General features: G+C 48.4%; 1 protein-coding gene and 2 pseudogenes across 1 annotated transcript in view; 1 reads left to right on the top strand and 2 right to left on the bottom strand.

The window, feature by feature from the left end:
- The window catches only part of LOC132231129 (vitamin D3 hydroxylase-associated protein-like), a 31,468-nt gene extending 5,291 nt beyond the window's left edge, over positions 1–26,177 (top strand). Inside the window, exons 2-15 of the mRNA XM_059689699.1 lie at positions 14,722–14,835; positions 14,974–15,123; positions 15,462–15,595; positions 16,632–16,838; positions 17,503–17,543; positions 17,975–18,099; positions 19,006–19,131; positions 20,015–20,112; positions 20,405–20,504; positions 20,978–21,021; positions 21,764–21,803; positions 22,213–22,321; positions 23,885–24,030; positions 25,897–26,177. Coding sequence (XP_059545682.1) covers positions 14,722–14,835; positions 14,974–15,123; positions 15,462–15,595; positions 16,632–16,838; positions 17,503–17,543; positions 17,975–18,099; positions 19,006–19,131; positions 20,015–20,112; positions 20,405–20,504; positions 20,978–21,021; positions 21,764–21,803; positions 22,213–22,321; positions 23,885–24,030; positions 25,897–26,025 — 1,563 coding nt within the window. The 3' untranslated portion in view covers positions 26,026–26,177. The remainder of the gene's footprint in view (positions 1–14,721; positions 14,836–14,973; positions 15,124–15,461; positions 15,596–16,631; positions 16,839–17,502; positions 17,544–17,974; positions 18,100–19,005; positions 19,132–20,014; positions 20,113–20,404; positions 20,505–20,977; positions 21,022–21,763; positions 21,804–22,212; positions 22,322–23,884; positions 24,031–25,896) is intronic.
- On the bottom strand, positions 2,684–7,636 carry LOC132231923 (NF-kappa-B inhibitor-like protein 1; annotated as a pseudogene).
- On the bottom strand, positions 8,289–8,891 carry LOC132231922 (large ribosomal subunit protein eL15-like; annotated as a pseudogene).
- Positions 26,178–27,169: the final 992 nt, after the last annotated feature.

Genomic DNA, 27,169 nt, shown 5'->3' with positions numbered 1-27,169 from the left:
CTGTATTTATACCAGTTGATTCAATCCTATCAATCTCTATTACAAAGGTTAGGGCGTTTCTTATCTCCATTCCAGGGAGTAAAGATTATGTAGCTTAAGCATGATTGTTCGTAGTTAAAGTGATTAATTACCCGCCTGGCACTTAGTTGAGGGGTTTTATTCCCTCCCTAACTTCAGGGGAAAATCCCTACCTGGGGAAACAACCTTTCTCAGAGAGGAGACCTTGGTTAAAACACATAGTGCCAAGAAGGTGAGCAAACATATTAATAACAGTATGCCATATATGCCAGGTCCTTTGAAACAGCAAGGATGAACCGGCTCCCGGCAGGATACCCTCAAGGCCTCATATGTCCAGCTTTATGCCTCAGGGAAGTGGGAGGCTGAGACATAGGCAAACCCTTGTAGGGTTCAAACAGATCCAATTCAGTTCATTTTAGCAAAATTTCACAGATGGCTCCTGTGGTCTTGTTTTCTGCTGAACTCCGGGACAGAGATCTGATGTGTGACTCAGACATGTCCTAAAGATGTTCTCACTCTGGGTGGGGTGTGGTGTGGTGGAAACAGAGCTGTGCCAACCATAATGGGAAGCAACTCAGCCAAATGTGGTGAAAGCCAGATGCCTATGGAGCTGTGGGACTTGGCAGGAGGGGTGATTTGCTCTTTTTGGAGCAGGTCATGAGGGGAAGGTTTCAAAGAGCTGAGCCTTGAAAGATGTATGGGAGTTTTCCAAAAGGAGGAAAGAACAGGGTAGGCGATGCCAAGCAGAGAAAAGCCTGAGATAAGGGGCTGCCTCTATAGAACACAGAGGAAAAATTTGCAAGGTCCACTGGGGGAAGCAGACAAGCTGCTCATTCTGAAGGCTGCTTACCAGGAGGCTCTGAGCACTTCAGGGGGAAATTGGCTGCCCTGAGGGTTGATGGCTTTTACAATATTAAGCATATTTAACCACCACTTTGGAAATATTAATAATAAATCAACAGGCTAAAAACTTTGAAATATATATTTTTTGGTTTTCAAACCATGACAGAAGGCAGCACCAGGTGAGTGTGGAGAAGGCAGATGTCCCAGGGGCTGTGGGACTGGGCAGGAGGCGTGATTTATTCTAAACTAAACTGTATATTAAAACAGCTTAAAAGTGATAGAAGTTGAGGCTCAATTCTTTGATTAAATGATTCTAACAATTTCAAATAATTTCTTGATTTTTAAAAAACTTGTGAAGGTCTTTTGATGTGGCTCTCATCTTTTGAAGGTGTCTCTCTCTTTCAAAGCTCTCCCAGTAACTGAGTCATTGGTGACTGGAAACCTCATTAAGCAGAGACCCTTCCTTCTCCTCCACATCCCCCTCCCCCTCCTCCTCGTCCTCCTCTCCTCCTTCTTCTCCTCCTCCTCCTCCTCTTCCTCCTCCTCCTCATTCCCTTCTTCCTCCTCCTCTCCTTCCTCCTCCTTCTTTTTTAGAAATAAGTGATAAAGATTAATTCATGGGTATGAAAACTGGAGACATAACTAGGCAAAAACCCAGAAATGTTTCTGAAGAAGAACAAAAAGTTGAGTTCTAATAGTAAAACTAGAGGCCAGTATAGGGTCCCTAGTGGCTCCCTCTTCCCTAGTGCACCGCCTCTTCCTCTTCAGTAGAATCCCGGCGGGGGTGGGGAGTCTCCATTCCTACATTCTTAGCTCTATTATTGGTCCAGGATGGTTATCAGTCAGATGTCTAGTGACCTGGATGACTGATGGCAGGTGGTCTGGAAGATGCACACCAAGAGGTCTGGTTACACCCAGTGCTCTGGGTAATGACGTCAGGTTAATGCATTCATGAGTCCTTCAGAGGTAATCAGGGGTTATCTGGAGATCTGATGTATGTCCAGGCACTGACGAAGGACTGGAAAATTCAGAAGTTTAAATTCCCAGGCTAATTAAAATGAGAAGAGAATCACTTCCTCAGCCTACTTGACTTTAGTATTTAGCAGCTTGACTATACTGAGTCCACTTTACCTCTTTGCTCTTTCCTCGGGACCTGGAGGAGAGATAGGACTGAGAAGCTAGAGGGGAGAGATGGCATCGGGTGTGGATCCCTGGTTGCCCAAGAACAGGCAACTCAGGTTACATAACTTGGCTTTCTGTCTACTTCCCCTGTTTACATTTTAGCAACTGAAATTCCACTCTCCCACAGGTTCTTCCTCCATCCATTCTGCTTCTATCCCCTGACCTTCCAGGACCTCCTATGGAACCCCAGCTCCAGCTGCCCTAACCCAGACTATCCAGTGACTCAGCAAAGAGGGAGGAGAGGGAAACTGGTTTCATTCCTTTTTTTTTTTTTTTTTTTTTTGTCTCTGTTTACATTCATCTCTCAATAGAGTGGAGTAGACTGGAGGGCGAACTGGGCTTTCTGAGGACCAACCCTGTGGGTGGCCGGCAGGGGCTTCCTGTCTCCATCTGAGGGCACGTGTTAGTGTGTGTGCGGGTCACAGGTGTGTAGGAGCTGTGGGTTTTGGCAGGTGGGGTGGGACAGGAGATGTCATAGATGATGAAAACCACAGCAATGTAAAAAGAAGAGGAGATACGGGGAATGAGATGTGGAACCAGGCCTTATTAAGAAAGGGCAGAGTCAAGGAGCAGTGGTGGTGACTTGTCCTCCCCACCCCAGCTCCTTTCAAGTTCCACTCCCACCCCACCACATCCTCTGCTATGCAGCATCACCCTGGTCCTGGTCCTCATCATCCCCATCTTTGACTGGCCCTTCCTGCCACCCTGCCTGTGTTCCCAATAGCTTCTCCTTGTTTCCCTGAGGTCTCTTAAGGTCCTCCATATGGTGATTCAGGACTTGAGAAAGAACTGTCACCTCTCCCAGCATGCGACCCAACTTCAGGTCTCAATCTGGCTCTGGAGTCACTGTAGGAAGCTGTCAGGGTGCTTCAAGTACCTCCTTAGTGCTCCCTGTCCCCCCGCCCACAGGTGGGGGTGGGGCCTGACCATCAGGGCTGCAGCCATGGCCTCCAAGTCCTCTTCCCCAGGGCAGGGCCCAGACAGGTTGTCAAAGTGCCAGAGGCTGCCCCTCCTAGCTTGTCTGGAGTGCTGAGCCTTGGGCTCTGGGTCCCTGTGAGCCTCCTGTGCCTGCTCCTAGACCTGCTGGTCTGGCTCTCACGCAGTTCTTCCTCCTTGGCCCTTGGCTCACTCTCTAAGGAGCCACTGCTCTTCCTCCTGCCCTTATTCTGTGGGGGATGCACAGCTCCCTTTGCCTCAGGCTGCTGCTGGCACTTCTGGGCATGTTCCCGGGCCAGGTGATCTGACCAGGCTAAGAAGGACTCGAGTTCCTGGGCCTCATGGGAAGCATCGTTTTGGAGCTGCCCATTGACCTCCTGCCACTCGTCTTCTAGTTCTCCCTGCGATTTCTGTCTCCACTCAATCTCCCTGTGCACCGCCTCTTCTTCCTCTTCAGTAGAATCCCAGGGGGGTCCCTAGCCCAGAATTTGCCTAGGAGTCTCCCATTCTTATTCTTTTATTTAAAAATTAAATATATATATATATATATATATATATATATATATATATATATATATTGATTTCAGAGAGTAAGGGAGAGGGAGTGAGAGATAGATACATCAGTGATGATAGAGAATCATTGATTGGCTGCCTCCTGTATGCCCCACACTGGGGATTGAGCCCACAACCCAGGCATGTGCCCTGAATCATGACCTGGTTCATAGGTCAATGCTCAACCACTGAGCCACACCGACAAGGCTCTCCCTTCTTATTCCCATAGCAGAGGGACAGCGACTCAGTCTAAGCATCGGGGCCCAGTGTGCAGTGCCATTTTCCCGTGGCTGTCCTGGTGGGCAGGGTCAGGAGCTGAAGAAGCAGACAGAGGGCAGGGGCAACGTGGCAGGCACAGGCCTGGTGCAGTGAGGGGTGGGGGCAGAGAGGGGCTGCCTAGCATCTAATTTCTACATCAAGGCCTGGATGTCGCTGGAGGAGGGTGTGGGCCAGACAAGTACTTAAGGAAGCACATGGCACTAGCAGAGGGAAGTGGAAGTCTACGCAGATTTGCAACGTGAATGATCTCATTCCCTGGGTTGAGTTCTTGCTCACTTTCTGCTGAACCAGTAGCAATTACACCCACAATTGCTAGATCTACTGATGTCCTCTGACATTATACATAGTCAACATCTCTGTTGACAGTGAACTCATATAGATTGTCATGAGGATCATATTAAAGTACTTTGATCCTAATTGTACAGTCGTCAGTGAGAAGTTGTGTAACACTATAGTTAAAAGTGCTGGGCTGCCTGACTCTGACACTTACAGCGGTGGACAAAAGTAGGTTTATAGTTGTGAGTATGTCAACATAGTTTCCTCTTGTATTATTACCTATTACTATAATTATTATATTATTTTCCATACAAACAACTGTAAACCTACTTTTCCTAAGCCTGTGTGTTTTAAATAACTTCGCTGTGCCTTAACTTCCTCATATCTACAGTGGGATGATCATTATAATAATAGTATTCAAGTTAATAAATGTTTACAGTGGTGCCTGGGTACCTAAGCACTATGTACTAGTACAGTGGTCAGCAAACTCATTAGTCAACAGAACCAAATATCAACAGTACAACGATTGAAATTTCTTTTGAGAGCCAAATTTTTTAAACTTAAACTATATAGGTAGGTACATTGTTATTAACTTAATTAGGGTACTTCTAAGCTGGCCTTTGCTAAAAACGTCCTCAATCTGATTGAGGTACGTTTGCCGAGGTGGACCCCTTCCAACTCTCCCACACTCGTCTTGTATACTTGTTTCGTCTATCTCCTTTCGTTCATCCTCTCTATATGTCCACCCCCCACTTCTTCTTTTGCCACTTCTTCAAAATAGACTCACCCAGGCCGAAAACCGACTTCTGCGCATGGGCCATGAAGTTTCAATCGCACTGTACGTGCACGCCCGCACATGGTAATTTGTGGAAAAGCCACACTCAGGGGGCCAAAGAGTCGCACGTGGCTCATGAGCCCCGGTTTGCCGACCACTGTACTAGTATGTGATAATTCTCACTTTTGTAATCAAACTAATGTTGTCTTTGATGAGTGGTCATTTGGTGAGTCAATGAATTTGATCTATCACATGGAAGTGACACTCAACAAGGTTGGTTGAAAAGGTGTGGTTGGGCCTCCCCCATCCTCTCCAGGTCACCAGTGTGCCTGCCCGGGGGGGGGGGGGGGCGGGGGGGCGGGCAGAGGAACAGTCCCAGCAGACAGACACTTGCAGGGGCCCTCAATAGGATCTGGTGGTTTGCTCTCTCCACCTCTCCTCAGCTCTCTGAAAAGCTGCCACTTTGTCCTAGCTGGTTTGACTCAGTGGATAGAGCGTCTCCCTACAGACTGAAGGGTCCTGGGTTTGATTCTGGTCAAGGGCACATGTCTGGGTTGCGAGTTTGATCCCCAGTAGGTGGCATGCAGGAGGCAGCCAATCAATGATTCTCTCTCATCATTGATGTTTCTATCTCTCTCTCCCTGTCCCCTCCTCTCTGAAATCAAATTTTATATACATATATCTCCTATATAATAAAAGAGAAACATGCAAATTAACCATCCCTCTGCTGTGCTCAAGCCACGCCTACAAGCCAATCAGGAGGGAGTATGCAAATTAACCCAACTAAGATGGCAGCGGCAAAGGAGCTGGAGTGACCAGGAAGCTTGGGTTGCCCCCGGTGATGGAGGAAGCCAATATTCCCGCCTGCCCAGGCTACAAAGTTTCAATTATAGAAGCTAAATAAATCCCATATACCTGCTTCCAGCCGGCTGTGGCCTCTGCTCAAGGAGGGGCTGGAAGCCTGGGTTTTCAGGGGCAACCCAGGCTTCCAGCTGGACCTGGGCTCTGCTCAAGGCTACAAAGTTTCAATTATAGAAGATAAATAAATCCCAGAAAAAAGAAAAAGAAAAAAAGGAGAGGCTCGGAACTTGGGTCACCAGGTGGTATGGCCAGCCTGAAAATGGCCCTCAGCTCCTCACACAGGCTGGCCACACCCCCATAAGGTGAGGGTTCCCCGCTGGGGGTTTTGGCCAGCCTGCAAACAGCCATCAGCCCCTCAGCCAGGCTGGCCAGGCACCCCAGCGGGATGCCTACTCTTATCTGGGACACCCTTCAGGGCAAACCAGCCAGCCCCCACCCATGCACCAGGCCTCTATCCTATATAATAAAAGGGTAATATGTAAATTGACCCTAACAGCAGAACAACTGGGAATGACTGGTCACTATGACACACACTGACCACCAGGGAACAGACGCTCAATGCAGGAGCTACCCCTGGTGGTCAGTGTTCTCCCACAGGGGGAGCTCTGCTCAGCCACAAGCCAGGCTGGTGGCTGCCAGCACAGTGGTGGTGGCGGGGGCCTCTCCCGCCGCCTCAGCAAGGCTAAGGATGTCCGACTGCAGCTTAGGCCTGCTCCCCGCTGGCAAGTGGACATCCCCCAAGGGCTCTCGGGCTGCCAGAGGAATGTCTGCCAGCTTAGGCCCAAGCCACAGGGGAGCGGGCCTAAGTCAGCAGATGGACATCTTCTGAGGGGTCCCAGACTGTGAGAGGGCACAGGCCGGGCTGAGGAACCCCCTGAGTGCACGAATTTTTGTGCACCGGGCCTCTAGTGTGTGTATATATGTGTGTGTGTGTGTGTGTGTGTGTGTGTGTGTGTGTGTGTGTGTGTGTATGTTGCCACTTTTACCAGTGGGCATGTAAGGACAACTGCCAGGGAGTTCTAGCCTCAGGGTTTTAGTTGACACTGAGTACTTGCCCACAGGGGTGCCACCAGGGGTATCATCTCTCTAGTAGATATGTAATTTAGCCTTCAGTATTGGTGGTGAGCCTGTGGACTAGCAGTGAGTGCTCGGGTGGTCCCTGGTGGGACCTATTGAAAATCCTTAGGGTTGGGGAGCAGGCCAAGGGGTGGGCACAGGCTGGCCCTCCACAGTCCCTGAGGGAATCAGAGGTTGTGCCTGGAGGGCCCCGATGGGCTGAGCATTAACCCTTTACTGCTGGACTGTGAGGAGTCCCAGAGGAGGGCCTGAAGCAGCTGTGGTGGTGGTATGCTCAGGGGAGTGAGTCTTTGCTAAGTGACTCAGAAGGATTTCAATATTTTATCCACAGTGCAGCTGTGGGAATGCATGCTAACTGAATGCCCACCCTGTCCATGCCTGGGCCTTCCTGAAAGTCCTTGTGACACACAGGCTGGGGAGTTATATTTAAAAAAATAATTTTTCATTTTTCAATTACAGTTGATGTACCGTATTATATTTGCAGGCATACAACCCAGTGATTAGACATTTATATAACTTTCACAGTGCTCACCCTGATAAATCTAGTACCCATCTGACACCATACAGTTATTGACTATATTCCCTGTGCTGTAACCTTACATCCCTCTGACTATTCTGTAACTACAAATTTGCACTTCTTTATCCTTTCATATTTTTCACCCAGCCCCCCAAATCATTTTCTATCTGGCAACTGTCAAAATGGTCTCTGTATCTATGAGTCTGTTTCTGTTCTGCTTGCTTATTTTGTTTTTTAGATTCCACATGTAAGTAGAATCAGATGGCATTTGTCTTTGTCTGACTTATTTCACTCAGCACAGTACCCTTGAGGTTCATCATGTTGTTGCAGATGGCAAGATTTCATTCTTTTTTATGCCTGAGTCATATTCCATTGTATATATGCACCACTTCTTTTTATCCATTCATTTATTGCTGGACATTTACTAGTAGGTTGCTTCTATATTTTGGCTATTGTAAATAATGATGCAATGAATGTATAGACGCATATGTCTTTTTGATTTAGTTTTTTGGGTTTCTTCAGACAAATAGCCATAATTGGAATTACGGGGCCCTTCTTTGTCTCTTGTTTTAAGCTCTATTTTGTGTGATATAAGTATTGCTACCCCAGCTTTGTTGTTTTTTTCCATTTTCATGGAAAATATTTTCCATCCCTTTACTTTCAGTCATGTGTGTCTTTTGATCTGAAGTGAGTCTTGTAGACAGCATATGTAGAGGTCTTGTTTTGTTATCCATTTACCCACCTTATGTCTTGATTGGAGCATTTAATCCATTTGAATTGAAAGTAATTGTTGATAGGTATGTATTTATAGCCATTTTATGTTTCATAGTTTTTATCTTTTCTTTTTTCGTTTTCATCTTAAGAAGACCCTTTAACATTTCTTGTAATACTAGTTTGGTAATAAACTCCTTGACCTTTTTTTTTCTGTCATAAACTGTTTATTAGCTAACACTTTTACAAACATTACTTATATTAGAGGTAACAATGGAGCTGGAGAGTATTGTACACCCAAGCTGCATGGCAAGAACCACCAATAATGTGGTGGGACTTGTGGCCCTTTCTAAGGCAGGGCTCTTGCAGCCTGCAGATGTCAGCCCTTGCATTTCCCTGTGCTAGTGGGCTGGTGTGGTGATCCATTGGGTGCCAGGATTCCTTCTGATAGCCTTACGGAATGAAATAAGGATAACCTCACAGAATTGGTACACGTGGAGTCTTTACCAACCCAGTAAGAACCCAGGACTCTTAGAGCCCCACAGTGGCATCCAGCTTGCTCACTCCTCAGCAGGAGGCTGAAGGTTTTGAGAAAACTTTAGCTGGTTAACACCATGATGGAAAGGCTTGCTGTGGTCACACCCTTAGGAACTGGGTGTTTGAGGCCACCATGGCTCACATGACATAACCTGCTTGGCCTTGTATCATAGCCTGCATGTTTTATCAGGCTGAGTGGGGTGGGGCTGCGGGCCTGTGGAGTGCAGAGAGCTGACAGTACTGCCAGCAGCACACCCTGAGAAAAAAGTATGTTACATAGGACTGCTGCTTCTTCCATAGCTCCTGGATGCACTTGTAAAAGCCCATCGTGCTTACCCGATGGCTGTAGCCTCCTTTTGCCTTTTCTTGTCTGGGAAGCTCTTCATCTGTCCTTCAGTTCTAAGTGATAGCTTTGCTGGGTAGAGAAATCTTAGTTGTAGGTCCTTGCTTTCATCATCTTGAATATTTTGTGCCAATCCCATCTGGCCTGCAAAGTTTCTGTGGAGAAATCAGCTGACAGCTTTATGGGAGCTCCCTGGTAGGTAACTAATTGCTTTTCTCTTACTGCTTTTAAGATTCTCTCTTTGCTCAGCCAGTGTGGATTAGTGGTTGAGCATTGACCTATGAACCAGGAGGTCAAGGTTCGATTCCCAGTCAAGACACATGCCTGGAACTCAGGCTCCATCTCCAGAAGGGGGCATGCAGGAGGCAGCTGATTAATGGTTCTCTCTTATCATTGATGTTTCTATCTCTCTCTTCCTCAACCTTCCTATCTCTGAAATTAATAAAAACATATTTTAAAAAAAAGATTCTCTCTTTGTCTTTAACCTTTTGCATTTTAATTATGACGTGTCTTGTTGTAGGCCTCTTTGGCTTCATCTTGTTTGGGACTTTCTGTGCTTCCTTGACTTTTATGTCTATTTCCTTCATCAGGTTAGGGAAGTTTCTGTTACTATTTTGTTCAATTCCTTGCTCTCTCTCTTCTCCTTCTGGCACCCCCATGATGCAAATGTTGGTATGCTAGACGTTGTCCCAAAGACTCCTTACACTATCCTCATTTTTAAAATATTTTTTTCTTGATTTTGGAGAGGAAGGGAGAGAGAGAGAGAGAAAAAGAGAGAAAGAGAGAGAGAGAGAGAGAGAGAGAGCGAGAAAGAGAGAGAGAGAGAGAGAGAGAGAGAGAGAGAGAGAGAGAAACATCAATGATGGGAGAGAATCATCAATTGGCTGCCTCCTGCAAACCCCTAACTGGGGATTGAGTCCACAACCCAGGCATGTGCCCTTGACCAGAATTGAACCCAGAACCCTTCAATCCATAGGCCAATGCTCTATTCACTGAGCCAAACCAGCTAAGGCAGTCCTCATTTTTGACATCAAAATTACAACTAAAGTACAGAACAACCATCATTCAGAACCACTAAAATCTGGCTGAACGGAAGTCCTATGATTCTTGAATTTAAAAAGAAGTCACATAGAGACTGGTAGGAGGGGCTGAGATGCTGAACAGACTGGTCCTACACTCATATGTGGCAGATAAAAATTGGGTGGGATATCTTGGTTGCAGAGATCCCCATGAAGAGGAAGGGTTCCCGGGGCCCTCCAGTCCAGGGTTGTAGTACCAAGAAGAGAAGTTCCCATAACTTCTGGCTGCAAAAACTAGCAGGTATTGTGACTGAGGGAGACGGAGGAAGCTGGAATCCTAGGCAGTTCCCGTTAATGGGCCTGTGGGTGGACTTACTCAGACTCACTCCTTTAGAGCTCCAGCACTGGAACAGCAGCTTGAAATGCACCAGAGATGTACAGGGAGGAACTGAATTGTCTGGCATCAGGATGAGAGTTGGCAGTGTGTGTGTGAGCTTTCTTCCAGACAGAAATGCTGGCAGAAGACATTATTCCTTTGATAACCCCCCTCCCCCATACCCTGAACCTCCCAACACAGAGCTGGCAGGCAGATGCCATATCGGAGACTCCATCAATCTGGCTCACATTGTTTGCCCATTCCCTGGTGATTGCCTAAGGCCCCACTCTACCCTACTTTCAATCCCACCCAAGCTGTTTCCAATGACTTTTCCATGTGAATGGCCTGTCTTGGCTCATGCTTCATATCTTCCTAAAAATCTATCAAACAAGTAGCATCTGACTTCAGTGTGTCCCATACCTCTCACTATGTGGCCCCAGGCCTGGCTCTAGCAATAGCTGGCCTTGGTTCGCAACTTGGCCTCAACTGGGCACCTCCAAGCTCAGCAGCTATCTGCAGTTCACTTTGTAGCTCATGCCAGGTGGCTCTGGGCAGAACACAGGTGGAGGCCCCAGAGCCAGAGTACCCAGTGGACAGCTTGAGACCACATTGAAGCACCACCACCCAACTACCTTCACAAACAGCACATTGAAGGGGTGGACTCAGTGAGCACAAAGCCCTGATGAAGTAAGTCCTGTTCTGTTGAGTAAGCCCCTGCACAGCTGGGCCTCCACAGTGGTCAGAGGTCATTGGTCAGTGGTCACAGCCAGTTCTTGCTTGATTGACCTGGGGGTAAATCCTTCCCATTGATTAGGCAACAATAATCAAGGCTCAACTATAAGAGGAGGTTTCACAGCCCACATGTTGATCAGAGAGGCTGTACCACTGGATTCTACAGAACACCTACTACATCAGGCTACTCTACCAAGCCAGGGAGATGTAGCAGCTCTATCCAATACATAGAAACAAACACAGTGAGGCTGCCAAAATGAGGAGACAAAGAAACATGTCCCAAATAAAAGAACAGAACAAAACTTCAGAAAAGTAACTAACCAAAATGGAGACAAACAATCTACTAGATGCAGAGTTCAAAACACTGGTTATAAGAATGCTCAATTAACTTCATGAGAACTTCAAAAGCATAGAAAAGAACAAATCAGAAATGAAGGATACACTAACTGAAATGAAGGGTAATTTACAGAGACTCAATAATCCAAAAAAATGAGGATAGTGTACGAAGCCTCTGGGACAACTTCAAGCATTCCAACATTCACACTATCAGGGTGTTTGAAGGAGAAGAGAGAGAGCAAGAAATTGAAAACCTATTTGAAAAAATAATGACAGAAAACTTCCCTAACCTGGTGAAGGAAATAGAATAAGATGAAGCCAAAGATGTCCACACCAAGACACATCATAATTAAAATGCAAAAGGTTAAAGACAAAGAGAGAATTTTAAAGGCAGCAAGAGAAAAGCAATTAGTTACCTACAAGGGAGCTTTCATAGGACTGTCTGTTGATTTCATAACAGAAACTTTGCAGGCCAGATGATATTGGCAAGAAATATTCAAAGTGATAAAAAACAAGGACCTACACCAAGATTACTCTACCTAGCAAAGCTATCAGTTAGAATTGAACGACAGATAAGGAGCTTCCCAGACAAGAAAAAGCTAAAGGAGTTCATTATCACCAAATCAGTATTACACAAAATGTTAAAGGGTCTTCTTGAAGAATAAGAATAAGAATAGGAGGAAGAAGAAGGAGAAGGAGAAGGAGAAGGAGAAGGAATGAAAAAAGATAAGCAATAAAATGGCAATAAATACATATCTATCAATTGAATCTAAAAAAAAGCAACAACAAAATAAAAGAACAAGCAGAACAGAAACAGACTCAATAGATACAGAGAACGTTTTGATGCCTGCCAGGTGGGGGTGGGTTTGGGGGATGGGTGAAAAAGGTGAAGGGATTAGTAAGTACAAATTGGTAGTTACAGAATAGTCAAGGTGGTGTAAAGTGCAGCATAGGGACTATAGTCAATAATATTCTATTAACTATGTATGGTATCAGATGGGTGCAAGATATATCCGGATGATTATTTAGTAAATTATGTAATGCCAACGTAAGAACTGTCCAAACCTGTAAGAATTTTTATAATTTTATTTGAGCCAAACTGATGACAATTGCTGGGAAGCAAAATCTCGATGGATTGAGAAAATGCTCAAGAGAATGACAGTTTTGCATCCTATTTTATACATTACAATCAAAAGAGGAGGCATAAGGAGGGTTTTATAAAATTCATTGGTGATAGATTAGGATAGATTAGGGAGAAAGCAAAGTGGGAAAATCTACGGGATTGGATAAAAAACGTTAAATGAAGAGACACATACATCTTTCACATTGGTGGGTAGAGGACAGTTAATAATTAACATTTATAGCACATAGAGTGGTATATATTTTTTTAAATTTATTTATTAGTTAAGGTATTACAAATGTGTCCTCATCTCCCCCATTTACCCCCATCCTCCCTACCCGCCCGCCACACACACACATAGAGTGGTATTCGGGGAACAAGATACCCTGACCTTGGGCTCTGGTGGGAGATTGTGCCTTGAGGAGTCTGGGAAAAAAAGGATTACTCAGACATTGAAAAGGTACGTTATCTTAGATGCAAAAAAGACAATAGACAGGCTCATTTAAGGTAAAGATTGCCTTTTTGTCAAGGAATATATGGGCCTAGGACTTGACAACCCTCCACAGCTCGCTTTCAGTTAAGAAGTTTTAATTTCAGACCATAGAGCCAGTAGAGCAGCGGTTCTCAACCTGTGAGTCTCGACCTCTTTGGTGGTCGAACGACCCTTTCACAGGGGTTGCCTAAGACCATCCTGCATATCAGATATTTACATTATGATTCATAACAGTAGCAACATTAGAGTTATGAAGTAGCAATGAAAATAATTTTATGGTTGGGTCACAACATGAGGAACTGTATTTAAAGGGCCAGAAAGTTGAGAACCACTGCGAGGGTAATGGTGAAGATATAGATGACATGGGTTAAAGTCCAGGCTCCCTTACCTTGTGCAAGAGAGTAACCTCTGTGTGAGTCAGTTGTCTTCACTGGGGAAATGGAAATGATAAGAATGCCTGTCCAAGGGTTTTTGTGAGGACTTAATGAATTGGTGCAGGCAAAGTATTTGAAGATGAACACATTGGTGTATCTGAAGATGAACACATGCTATATGCTGATTTTGAAAACCTTATAAACCACACTGATGAGAATGGTGTTGTAACTTTATTCTGAGGGCAGTTGGGACCTATGATCAGATTTAGGTTATATAAGATCTTAAAAGGATCACCCAGGTTGTAGTGAAGAGGTTGAGCTGGAGGGGAAGAGACTTGAGGCAGAGGGTCCGATGAGGAGGCTGTTGAGAAAACTGAGAAACAGAGAAGGTTCTAGGCAGGAAGGAGGCTGTGGAGTCAGAGGTGTGAGATATGAAGGAGGCAAGAACACCTATTGGCAGTATGTATTGCTAAGGGAGTGGTCACTGGGGTCCTCCTGCCTCCGTGGGGGGATGACTCAGCAAGCGTGTGGATCCAGGCTCTGCCACTTACTAGCTGTGTGTCCTTGGGCAAACAGTGCTCTCTCTCTGTCCTTCAGGGTCTCGACTGGGGCTGAGGACTAAGGGAAGACAACTTTGCCTTCCTGAGTGCCTGCTATGTTCTAGGGCCTTGTCATGGAGCCCTGAGGGGGTAGTGTCAGGCTTTCCATCATTCCCTGAAGGACCCAGCTCAGAGCAGGTGGGGGCCTGTCTGTGGTCATCCTACATGACTGACTAGTGATTGACTTCTAGTCCTTTCCTCTCTGAGGACACCTAGGCTATGGCAGGGGAAGGGGCCCACCCTGGGTTATCCAGTTGAGCCATAGTGTGGTCAAGGCTGGGTCCCAGCTTTCCTGCCAGTCATGCTAGACTCTTGTCCTTTCCCAAGGTCAGATCAGCAGGGATGGGAGGACTACATAAGAAGGAAATGTGGGATGCTGGATTGCTGCCCTGAAGGCAAATCACACAGAGCTAAACCTCATTTCCATGACCCCTGAGTCTCAAGATATGCACATAATGTCACTCCCACTCCAATTGTGCCCCTTCTGAATAGCAACACTAGGGGTCAGACTCTCCTGTGTGCCAAGCCCTGGGCTGGGCATTGGGGAGGCAGAGACAGAAGGGAATATCTGTTTCCTGTAGGTCTTTCATGCCAACCTGGAGACGGATCAATAAATGTTTTTAATGCTAAGGGTGAGCACAGGGATACGGACTGAGCACATGTACATGTGTACACTGGAGTGTATGGGGTGTGATGTGGAGTGTGTGGCAGTGGGCCTGAAGGGATCAGTCTTTGATATCTGTCCTTCCCACCTCATTTCCACAGGAGCCAGGCCTGGACCCCAAGCCCATCCTGGAGTTGCCCCTGGTGGAGCTGGCTCAGAAGTTGCAGGCGGAAGAGCTGAGTCTGGAGAGTGTCCTCTGTAGCTACTTAGAGGAGGTGGGGTGAGGGGTCAGGGTCAGGACTTAAACCTGCCTCTGGGCTGGAGTGGGGATGGAGGGAGGGGCTGTGGTGACTGAATGTCCTGTCCCTGGCCTCCCTGTGAGCCCTTACCTGGTTTCCCTCAATGTTGCTCAGGCGCTGAAGGTGCACCAGGAGGTGAACTGCCTGACAGATTTCCTGGAAGAATGTGAGGAACAACTGCAGGCATTGAAGAAGCTCAAGAAGAGTGAGAGAGGCCTTCTCTATGGGGTCCCCATGAGTCTCAAGGACCCCTATGACTGCATGGTGAGTCCTGGGGTGTATGTCCTCAGGTGTACATGTATGTGTGGGTGCACACATGCCACGGAGCCTGTGAATATCTGAGTGTGTGACATGGGCAGGTTACTTAGTCCAGGATGCACAGCTAGAAAGTGGCCAATGGAGACTGAACCCAGTAGCTGGGTTCAAACCGAAGCCCAAACTCTCAACCAGCATGTTCTTCTGCCACCTGTGAATCCACCTAAGGTGCTGCACTGTCTCAGAGGGTGTGAGAATAGATGTGGGTGGGGGTCGAATGGGGAAGAGTCCGTTCACTGTAACTACCCTGACCCCCAAGGACTGGAGTTAATGTCACTTTCCTGCAGGGCCATGACTCTACGTGTGGCCTGGCACAGTTCCTGGAGAAGCCAGCGGCCAAGGACGGAGTCCTTGTGAAAGTGCTGAAGGCCCAGGGGGCTATTCCCTTCGTTAAGACCAACATCCCCCAGACACTGCTCAGGTCTGTGAAGTGGCAGGCTGGGGCTGGGGCTGGGGCTGGGGCTGGGGCTGGGGCTGGGGCTGGGGCCGGGGCCAGGCTGGGGTTGGGGCTGGAGCTGGGGCTGGGGCTGGGGCTGGGGCTGGGGCTGGGGCTGGGGCTGGGGCTGGGGCTGGGGCCAGGCTGGGGCTGGGGCTGGGGCTGGGGCTGGGGCTGGGGCTGGGGCTGGGGCTGGGGCCGGGCTGGGGCTGGGGCTGGAGCTGGGGCTGGGGCCGGGGCTGGGGCTGGGGCCGGGGCTGGGCTGGGGCTGGGGCCGGGCTGGGGTTGGGGCTGGGGCTGGGGTCAGGCCCAGGACTGAAACAGCACCTTGAAGTCCTGATTTAGAGCAGAGGGTGAGGTGGGAGTCAGTCATGCAGACCTCACGGACGAAGTTCTTGGGCAAGTCTTTGTGCGCTCTGAGCCTCAGTTTTCTCCTCGTGTGTGGGCTCAATGGTCGCTAAAGGCTCCTGGGCTTGGAGGTTCTGAAAAGTTATGTCTCTTTCTCTCCCAGCTTCTGTCTCTAATTGGTCTTCTCATCTTGTATTCTCTCCTCCCCATTCATCCTTTAGTGTATCCAGTAAAAAACAACAACAAATAAACATTGGTTTTAGAGAGAGAGAGGGAGAGAGACATTGATGTGAGAGAGAAGCATAGATCAGTTGCCTTCTGCTCACACCCAATCACACCCTGATGGAGGATTGAACGTGCAACCTGGGTATGCGCCCTGACCAGGAATCAAACGTGCACCCTCTTGGTGCATGGGACTACACTCAGCCAACTGCGCCACACTGGCCGGGGCCAGCACGCCCATTGTTCTGACAGCAGAGCTGTGGGCTCCTTGCTCCTTGTTAGGAGGTGATTGGTGCTGCCATGGGTCTTTCCTGCAGCAGCGGCGTCTCACCTCAGCCCTGGGAGGAGCTCCTGAGTTGAAGCAGCCGGTGGTCAGCCTCTATGTGGGGAAGGGGCAACATTCCCCAGTTAAACCTTCACCTCCCAACTCCTTTTCTTCTGCATCCCCCAGCTATGACTGCAGCAACCCCATCTATGGACAGACCCGGAATCCTTTGAACTTAAGGAAGACCCCTGGAGGGTCTTCGGGGGGTGAAGGAGCTCTGCTGAGTAAAGGGGGTTCCATCCTGGGCATGGGCACCGACACAGGGGGCAGCATCCGCGTGCCATCCAGCTTTTGTGGTGTCTATGGCCTCCGGACCTCAAGAAGCCGCCTCAGGTACTCAGTGGTTGTGCTGGGGTGGGGTGGGAAGAGCAGGCTTAGCCCAGCCTAGAGGAATTAGGGGTCTGGGGAACAGAGCGGCCTGATCCACACATTAACTCTCATTCACTCAGCTTAGTACTAGGGTAAAGTGGTGAAGGTAGGAGGGCTTCAAATAACTCCTGCCTCAGCCACAGCATGTTTGTTACAGGTGGCAGTGGAATAGACCTTCCACTCATTCATTAACTCATTAGTTCATTCATCGAATCCTCTTACATTTATCCATTTACCTGCACTTTGAACTTTCAGAGGCAGGGCAAGGAAAGGGAAGGCTTCCTGCAGGAGGCAGCATTTGAGTTTGGTTTTGAAGGCTGGATGTGCAGAGACGGTATGGAGTCCAGAAGGCTGTCCTGTAAGCAATTAACTGCCTGGAGCAATATGCGTTCATGGAAGCGCTAGAAGAGGAAGCTATGGAAGTTGATACCTTAGAGCCTTGAAGGGCAGTCAAAGAGATCAGACTTTATGTTAAGGGAAATAGTGAGTTATGAGAGGGTTGAAGCAGCTCTCATACCTGTGTGCTGAGCCCTGGGGGAGTGCATTGGCTGGGTGCTCAAGACTCCTTGACACCCAGGCCCTTCCCTTCAGGTGCTGAGCTGGGCTCTTGGTGGGTGGGGATTTGCAGTTACACAGGAATTGCCTCTGCTGTGAAGGGCAAGAAATCAGGTAAGCTCCTGTCTGTGCCTATTCAAAAACAAACCGGCCAGCCTTTCTCCAAAGGACAATTCATTCAGCCTCGATCTCAGACCTATCAGCCCCACTGGTGATAAACGCATCTGGGAGAAGGGACTTCATGGCTTCTGCCTGGCCTCCCCTAGCCCAGTGATTCTTGCCCCACTGAGAAGTGCTTTCTGTTATCTTGCTTTAATCTTTCCTGTTGGTTTCTTGATGTTCTGTCCCAGATGAGATTCTCCCTCCAGGCACCAGAGCTGCTTTGGCAGGTTTATCAACTGCACCTGTCCTCGATCCCTGACCCAAAATGGCCCCCATGAACTATTTCTTTAGCCCTGATCATGGCCCTGGGCCCCACCGTCTGAGGCCAAGGAGTGGGGGGTCCCCAGAGCAGAAAGGATGCCTCCTTCCCCTCTGCTGTGCAGTGGCCACCGTGGCTGGCCCCCTGGCCCGGGATGTGGACAGCCTGGTGTTGTGCCTGCGAGCCCTGCTGAGTGAAGACATGCACCAGCTGGACCCCACTGTGCCTTTCATGCCCTTCAGGGAGGAGGTAAGCCGGGTTGGGGAACAGACCTGGAGGGCTCCTTCCTCTCCCCTCCCCTCATTCCTCATTGACCTGTCTGCCAACCCCTCTGAAGATCTCATTTTCTAGCCCAGGGTGCAGCAAGAAAGATGCCCACAAGCTTAACTCCCTACACACATCCTGGTATGATCAGCCTATGATCGTTTCTGTCATCCATTCTTTGCCTCTGTTGATCTCTCCATCCTTATCCTGTTCTGGCACTTCTTTAGCTTAAAAATGCTCATGTCTATTCATCTACTAGTACTTATTTGCCCACCCATTCAACTCCAGCTATTCATTTGTCCACCTACTCCTCTATCCATTCAAATCTCTGCCTACCCACCCATTTACCTTCTCATACATCCACCCACTCATTCATTCATCAATTGATCTACCTATCTGTTTCATCCACCCAGTCACTCTGGTCCCCATCCATTTCCTCCTTTTTTTTTTTAATCCTCACCGGTGGATAATTTTCCATTGATTTTTGGAGAGAGCGGAAGAGAGAGGGAAAGACAGAGAGAAATATTGATGTGAGAGAAACACATTAATTGGTTGCCTCCTGCATGCGCCCAGGCCAGGGCCTGGACCTAGGAGGAGCCTGCAACTGAGGTATATGCCCTTGACTGGAATTGAACCTGGGACCCTTTGGTATGCAGGCCAACGCTCCAGCCATTGAGCCAAACTGGCTAGGGCCCCATCCAGTTTTTGTTATTCCAGGGGAGTCTCCAGAGGAGCTAAAGCCTGAAAAGTATATAGGAAAGCCTATATGTGGGTAAGGCCAGCTGTGGCCCAAGGCCCCAGTCTATAAGTCTGGCTCCTAGAGAGAGTGAGATCACCTTGTCCCCAGCCCAATCAACCATCAGAGCCCTACTCTTCTCCTTTTGCCCCCAGATATACTCCAACACCCGGCCCCTTCGAATTGGCTACTATGAATCAGATGGCTTCTCTCAACCATCTCCTAGCATGGCCAGGGCTGTGAGGCTCACCTGCAGACTGCTCCAGGATGCAGGACATGAGGTAGGCTTCCTTAGCCCTGGGGAAGGGGGGTGAAGTTTGGGGAGAAGGCTGGACTGGTGAGGATGCTGGACTGGACCATTCTTGGAGAGAAAGGAAATTATATCCAGCATGTGCTGGGGTGTAGGGGAGGCCGGGGAAGGTCAATAGGGAGGAAAAATAAAGGAGACATATGTGCTACTATCTGTAATACTTTAAACAATAAAATAAAATTTAAAAAAAATAAGAAAGGAAATTATATCTAAGATTGGGCTGCTGAGATCATTGTGTTTTCCCTAAATTCCATGGAGAAGATGGACTGAGAAAATATATGGAAGCGGGGAGGGGGAGCTCACCTTGTGAGAAAGGCATCATGATTCTGTGGCTTCTCCCTTTAGTGGTGGGGACTCAGGATTCACTCTTAAAATTCCTTCAGCCTAAAATGGCCATAAAGACCTTCCTGTCTTCAAATCCCCCTCCCCCTCCCCCCTTGCCTCTCATGCCTCAGCGGCTTGTCCTGGCCCTGCCTCCCCTTTGAGAGCTGCTTGGCCACACACGTACTATGTGATCTGGGACCACTCTCTGAACACCCGAGCCTCAGTTTTCTAGCACATGGGGCAGCTGTGCAGATTACTGGTCAGTGAGGTCACATGTGTAAAGCATTTGGTCTGAGGCTGGACCACAGTGGAGCATGCAGGAAATAGGGCCTGGTGGAATTCCCATCACATCCCTATGAGGGAGTGGGCATGGCACCCACCCACAGGCCTCCCCTACCCTGCTGAGGAGCTGAGGTAGAAGGAGATGAGGAGTGACGTGATTTTCTCTCCTTAGATCCTGAGGGATGCGGAGAGAAAACAGAACTGGGTGGGAAAAGCTCCAGGCCCTGACTCAGCCTCTGTCTCCACAGGTCATTCCCTTCTCCATCCCCCGGATAGAGTACGCCATACAAGAGCTCTACAGAAGGGGTGTGTTTGCCGATGGAGGGGCCACCCTTCTCGAGAAGCTGTATGTTTGCTGGGACTCAGACATGGAACATGGTGGAAATGGGGTGGGAGAGGGGACCTGTGGGTCTGGATTGGTGGCATGCCAATGGCTAATTGTGTGACCTTAAGTCATCTATTCAGGCCTCGTTTTCAGAATGTACATGTTCCAGGTTGGTGGTGGTGGAAACAGAAGTGTTTCTTTGGGTCTGACGTCCCTCTGTGGCTTATCTATGGAGGGGGAGTTGGGTGGGTGTGGGAGTCGGTCCATGACTGAAAAGCTGTAACTGAGCAGCCATGTGCCTGTGGTTCCTCAGTGAGGGAGACATTGTGGACCCCTCCATGAAGGCATTAGTCACGCAGCTCCGCCTGCCAGACCTGCTGAAGTGCATCTTGGCCAGGATCCTGAAGTACATAGTGAGTGTGGGCTAGGATGGGGCGGGATTCTGAGGGGCTGAGGCCCAGAGAGGAAGAAGCTCAGAAGGGGGGAAGGTTCACTCAAGGAGTGGGGTAGAGTCAGAGAGGAGCCTGAGATCCAGAGAATGTTGGTGGCTCAGAGCTGGATTCAAGAGCAAGAGGAGCTAAAAGAGGGGAATAGAGGCCAGAACAGAGGAGTGTTCTCAGGGCGGGGAGGAAGCTCAGAGAGGCTCTGATAGGGGAAGGGCATCTTAGAGAGAGGAAGGGGTTTCACAGAAAGGGAAAGGGATTTAGAGAGGGGCGAGGGCCTGAAGGGGGCTCAGGGCTGTGTGAGGTGGTAGTGGCTTATGAAGGATTGAGGGCTCCATGTCAGTGTACCAAGCAGAGTTGCTCTTCCTGGACCCCCACCCAGGGCAGGTTGGCACTGGCCTGTGGTTTCTAAAGTTGGTGGCCCCCTCTCTCCTTACCTCTAGGAGCCCCGAACTGCCCAGGATTTGGAAATGATTCGTGGAGTGAAGTGAGTAGTTGAGTCTCTTCAGGTTCAGATCACCAGGGTTTTGCATGGGGTGGTGATAAGTGAGTGAGGGGCATGTGGTTAGAGTTGGTGTTCACTGGGGACAAAGGCAATTTAGACTTTGGGATCTAATTAGGGTTTTAGAGTCATGCCTGACACTGGGTTAAATTTAGACCTTTGAGTGGGTTTGGGATTGGGGTTTGATTTGGAGGTAAGCTCTGAGTTTAGGCTAGAATTGGGTTAGGTTGTGGTCAAGGTTGGGTCTGAATTGAGGTTAGATTTGGGCGGGGTTGAAGTTGGTTTGAGTTGGAATTGGGGTTAAGGTTGTAACTGGGGTGGGGATGTGGGTTGAAGAGAATTTTGATTTGGGCTTGGGTTTGCTGTTGGTCTTGGCCTGGTGGGGCTTGGAGTTGAGTTTCTGGTTGGAATTGGGGTGGAGTAACCTGAGGGCTGACCTAGAGCCTCCAGGTGAAGAAAGGAACTATAGTTTTGGGGGGCATTTGTGAGTCCTTGTGGCTGGTGGTGGTAGTGGGGTATTGACCAGTGGATGTGTCCTCTTGGGAACATTGGACAGGCAAGGTGTCTTGGCGAGGGGAAGAGACACAGGGTTATTCCCAGCCCATCAGCTGATGTGCAGCCTGCACTGAGGCCAGGCCCTGCTCTTGGGCATCATGCCCCATTTGTATAAGAGAAGATCCTCCCAATCTGCCCTTTGGACTTCCCAGTGTCTTCCTCATTCCTCCAGGACACCCAAGAAACTGTGGGAGCAGCACACAGCAGTGGAGGTGATGTGTGCCTGGCAAGACCGCAAGGGACTGCTGGATCAGGGGCAGCAGAAGCCTGGTGGTGACACGAGTGGCCAGACAGGGGGCAGAGCTCTGTCCTGGCCTGCAGGGGAGGCCTGGCTGGACCTGGATGGGAAGGCTTAGTGACCTATGAGGTTAATCTAGTCCATCTCTCTGGGGCCTGAATGATATGTTGTCTGCAAATCACTGTAGTCTGAGACTCCTCTTCCCATCCGTTTACCTTAGTCCCTGGTAAGACCCTGACCATTCCCAGATATCTCGGTCTTCATCTCATAGCTTTGGTATTCTTCCTGGTGCTTAAGCCAACTCAGCCTGGCAGCACCTGACCTTGTCCTGCAAACAGTGACCTCTGCTGATCTTATCCCTCCTACCCCTGTTGTTGCTGCAGGAATATCAGCAAGAGTTCATAGCCAAGTGGAGGTCCTTGGACCTGGATGTGCTGCTGTCACCAGCTCTGGGCCCTGCCTTCTATATAGGCTATCCTGCCAAAGCAGCAGGTGAGAGGACACTGGGTCCTGGTGGGGTTAGACAGGGAGTCCAGGACTTCTGAGTCCTGCCACAGCCATGTGACCTTGACCTTTGTTTTCATTCACCTAAAAACCTTTTTCCTCTTAAATTGAGATAAAATTCAGGTAGCATAAATTCACCATTTTAAAGTGTGTGATTTAATGGTTTTTCTATAATCAGAATATTATGCAACCACCACCACTATCTTATTCCAGAACATTTCCATCACCTTAAAAAAAAATATCGTACCTGTTAGCAGACACTCTCAATTTCCATTTGCTTTAAAAATGAACTTTTAAAAGTGAATTTCCATTCGCTTTAAAAATGAAAAAAGCACAGATGCTCCTCAACTTAAGATGGGGTTATGTATCAATAAATCTATTGTAAGTTGAAAATATCTAAGTCGAAAATACATTTAACCTGGTGAACATCAGCTTAATTTAGCTGGTTTCTACTGAATATGTATAAATAAAGTAAAAAAAAAAAAAGTAATCAAACCATGATAACTTGGGGACCATCTGTATAACCTATATGCAATAAAATTCACAGAGTGCAATTTAATGAATTTTGACAAAGGTATATAGTGGTATCACCACCACCATAATAAAAATATAGAATAGTTCCATCACTGATCAAATTTCTCTCATGTCCCTTTGCAATTTTTCCCTAACCTTACCCCCCGCCCCCCAACCACTTAATCTGCTTTCTCTCACTATAGATGTGCCTTTTCTAGGATTTCATATAAACAGAATCATAAAATATGAGGCTTTTGTGTCTGGCTTCTTTCACTGAGCATGTGCATTCACTCTTAGCATGCTTTGTGCTGCCCCATTTCTAGAGGTGTCTGTAGCCCAACCCACCTGAAATGCAGGCCTCAGCATAGGGCAGTGTCTGAGGCATCACTGGGTCTCGTGCCCAGAACAGGTGCAGTGTCAGAGGTGATGTCAATACAGAATGAAAACCCACCTCAAGCCTGGAGTCCTCTCCCCTGGGTCCCCCACAGTGGCTGCCCAAAGGCACGCCCACACCGTGCTCTGCTCTCTGCTGTCCTCTGTAGGCATCATGACCACTTCTGTGAGGCTCCGTCCCTGCACACAAGTGGCTGTGGCCATAGAGAAGTCTTTTCAACTCAGGTTTGCACTGCACGCGCCAGCCATCTTGAAGCCTAGTGTATTGGAGGGCATGGGCGGAATCTCTGCCACTCACCAGCTGTGCAGCCTGTGAAAAGCCATCTCACCCATCTGGCGCCTGGGTTTCTTCATTTGCACTCAGGGAATAGTAATCCCCATTCCTCAGGGGTGGAGAGGATTCAGAGAAGCAGCAATGCAGAGGTGCCCGGCACTGAGTCAGGCTTGGACAATGCCATTCTCCTCCCCCACGCCCTGTGGGAAGAGCAGGGCGTGTTTGTCAGGTGATTCCTGGGGCGGTTTCAAGCCCACAGGGATGCAGTTCCCAGAAGGACCGGAGGGGGAGTGCTTACTCAAGTCACATTCTTCCCCACCTGAGTCTTTGGGAGTTGGTGATTTGCTGGGCTAACCTGGGTCTTCCTACAGCCAGCAGTTCTTACCACAGCCTGTACAATATGTTGGACTTCCCTGCTGGCGTGGTGCCCGTCACCACTGTGACACTACAGGACGAGGAGGAACTGGCCTTCTACAAGGGATACTACGGAGATAGTAATGACAGAAACTTCAAGGAGGTCAGTGCCCTTCTCCTTACCTCTCCCCCAGGAGCACAGACCAGTACTGAGTCTTGCCTCCATCCCTGTGGATGGGTGAGGGCAGGGTGGGATGGGTCTGGGCATTCCCAGGGTTTAGCCTTTATCACTTCTGCTAAAGTGATAACGTGTCACCCCATCCCCGAGGACACACCATTTAATGTCCAGGTCATCCTCTGTCCTTGTCAGGGGAGAATATTTTACAAAAACAGTGGTCTGCTCGACACCTCTGTAAGGAAAGTCCAATCCAGAGGCAGGAAGGGTGGATCAGGGCAAAGGCCCCGGGGTAAGAGCTTACTGTGAAACAACTGGCTACCGCCCTTCTCTGGGCCTCGGTTTCTTTGTCAGAAAAAAACAGGAATAAAAAAGTCTACTTTGCAGAATTATGTTGAAGGTCAAATCAAAAAAGACTGAAGCAATTGGCATAGGGTCTTATATGTAGGAAGTGTTCAATAAATGCTACTATTATTAATTCAGAGGTGACTTACCCAAAGGAAATGTTTCTATGGGCCTATTCAATGCAGGGTCTAAAATAACAACCCTGACTTGGGTGAAAGAGAGAAAGAGAGAGAGAGAGAGGGAGGGAGAGAGAGAGAGAGAGAGAGAGAGAGAGAGAGAGAGAGAGAGACTGACTTTGAAAAGTATGCACGTGTCTGAGTAAGACATTAAGTAACATTTTTCTGGAAATTATTTTATTTTATTTTTTACTTACTGATTTTAGAAAGAGAGAGGAAGGGGAGAAAGAAACATTGATATGCCGTTCCATTCATGCATTCATTGGTTGATCCTGAGTGTGCCCTGACCCAGGATTGAACTCGCAACCTTGGTATATTGGGATGACACTAATCAACTGACCTACCTGGCCAGGGCTGGAAATTGATTTTAGTGGTAGAATTACCCAGTGGAACTGCTGAGAAAATAATAATAATGACACTATCTAGTGTGTCTTGAGCTCTTCCTCTGTTCCAGGAGCTGTTTAAAAGTGATATATAGAGTGCAGCCATAGTGGCTCAGTTGATTGAGCATCGTCCTGTGCACCAAAAGGTGGCCAGTTTGATTCCTGGTCAGGGCACATACCTGGGTTGCAGTACAGGAGGCAAGTGAGGCAACCGATTGATGTTTCTCTCTTACATGGATGTTTCTCCCTCTTCCTCCTCCCTGCCCCCCTCTCTCTTTCTCTCTAAAATCAATAATATATCCTCAGGTGAAGATTAAAAAACAAAGACAGGCATTCACAACAGATGGCTATTGTTGTGTTGGCTCTTGTTATTTTCCTATTTGACAATCTAAGTAAGAGATAAGAGGTCAGTGCCCCTGACTCAATAATCAGGTATTACACGCTTTAAAAATTCTTGCTGCACACTAGTGTGATGGGAAATTGCTGTCATAAAGCAGTGGAAACATGTTTGAATTCCTACAATTATGTTTGGATTTCATGGCAGGCGCTCAGGCCCAGCCCCCATGTTCCCGGGCTTGTGTTTGGAGCCAAGGCACCTCTTTCCCTGCAGAAGCGTAACTAGGTTCTGGATCAGGGACTTGCACATTCTTCTTTCCTGTGCGAAGAACATTGGCTGGATACTTGGTTTTATATTTCATTGTTATAGTCAGCTCTTTGCACAAGGAACAAGTTTTACCCTGGAGAACGGTAGACAAAGTCAGAACAATTTTTCCAGGTTTTACTGAGAGCCAAGGAAGCCTGGAACTCTGAGATCCAGGAAATCTCTATCTTAATGTGGACTGGAGATGAGATATTTGGATTAATGCATACCTACGGGAGGCGAGGAGGGGTGGGCAAGGGGCTTGTGGGCAGGAAGCAGGCTCTGATTTACAGACACTCTCCCTGAGCAGGCGGTGGAAGGATCCGTGGGGCTCCCAGTGGCTGTGCAGTGCATCGCTTTGCCATGGGAAGAGGAACTCTGTCTTCGGTTCATGAAGGAGGTGGAAACCTTGACCAAGAACCAGAGAGAACCCAGATGACAAGCCATTTCTTTTGGAGATCTTCCTACATCCTTATCCAAGTCTGTTCCCAATGCTGCTTCCTTCTCATGAGTACCATATCCACCTCCTATCTCCTCCGGAAAGCCCACCATATTCCTTTTCTTTGCAGTTTTTTCTGTCCTTGTAGGTGCTTCATCGGTGGACTCTAAGCCACTCACGATGGGGATCAGGGTGAAGGGCTCAATAAACATTCCTTCCTGGCCAGCCTTGTGATTTCTGATCTAGGCGGACTATAGCCTCCTGACGGCCTCCTGCCTCCAGTTGTCCTCCTCCAGCTCAGTCCCCCAATGCTATCCCAGATTGCAGCAGAGGGGAACGAGCCCCAAACTGAGAGGCTGCAGGCGTGGGTTCAAGTCTTGGCTCTGCCACTGGCTTGCTATGCAGTGCTGGGCAAATTCCTTCCCCTCTCTGGGTCTGTTTTCTCACCTACAAATTGAGGGAGGTAGATTTGATCACTTAATTATTCTGTGAGCTGTGATTCCTAGGTATTTCCCTGACAAGCACTTGCCATGGCCCCCACTGGGGTCTAGAGAAAGTTTCAGAGAGCAAGACCAAGGAAGGGAAGCCTAGTCAGAGCACACCCTGGGTTGGGACCCAGGCCTCAGCTCACAGTCTGGTGCTTTGCCCACAAAGTGCTCATTTCTTGGTGTGACACACAGCACCTCCCGAGGTCCTCCATGTCCTCTGCCTTGGCGCTGCTGGAGCACAGCCTCCCTCATTTCCGCAAATGGGAGCCCTCTTGGCAGCACGATGCGCTTCTGCCTCTGTTCAGACTTTCCTTTTAACCTGAACATCATCACCATCCTTTCTGTCCTGGAGGAATTGGCATTTGTCCTTTGTCAAATGCCAATTCCTCCAGGAAGCCTTCTTTGATCCTGCCAACTCCCTCATGACCTTCCCTTCATCTGATCTCTTGAGATCCTCCTGAATCAAAACTTACCCTTCCTCCTGGAAGGTAGATCAGTTGATTAGAGCATTGTCCCAACACATCGAAACCTACCCTTCCCACTCCTTTCATCACTGGGTCTTATCAGTGTGGGGACAGTGGCGGCAATGAGGCAGAAGCACTACCTTGTGTCTGCAGCGTGGAAACTGCAAGATAGCTGCCTGGACCAGGCCTGTT

Source organism: Myotis daubentonii, chromosome 3 (assembly GCF_963259705.1).
Source record: "Myotis daubentonii chromosome 3, mMyoDau2.1, whole genome shotgun sequence".
Taxonomy (NCBI): domain Eukaryota; kingdom Metazoa; phylum Chordata; class Mammalia; order Chiroptera; family Vespertilionidae; genus Myotis; species Myotis daubentonii.
Note: the sequence above shows the minus strand (reverse complement) of the source record. Positions and strands in the feature narration are given on the sequence as shown.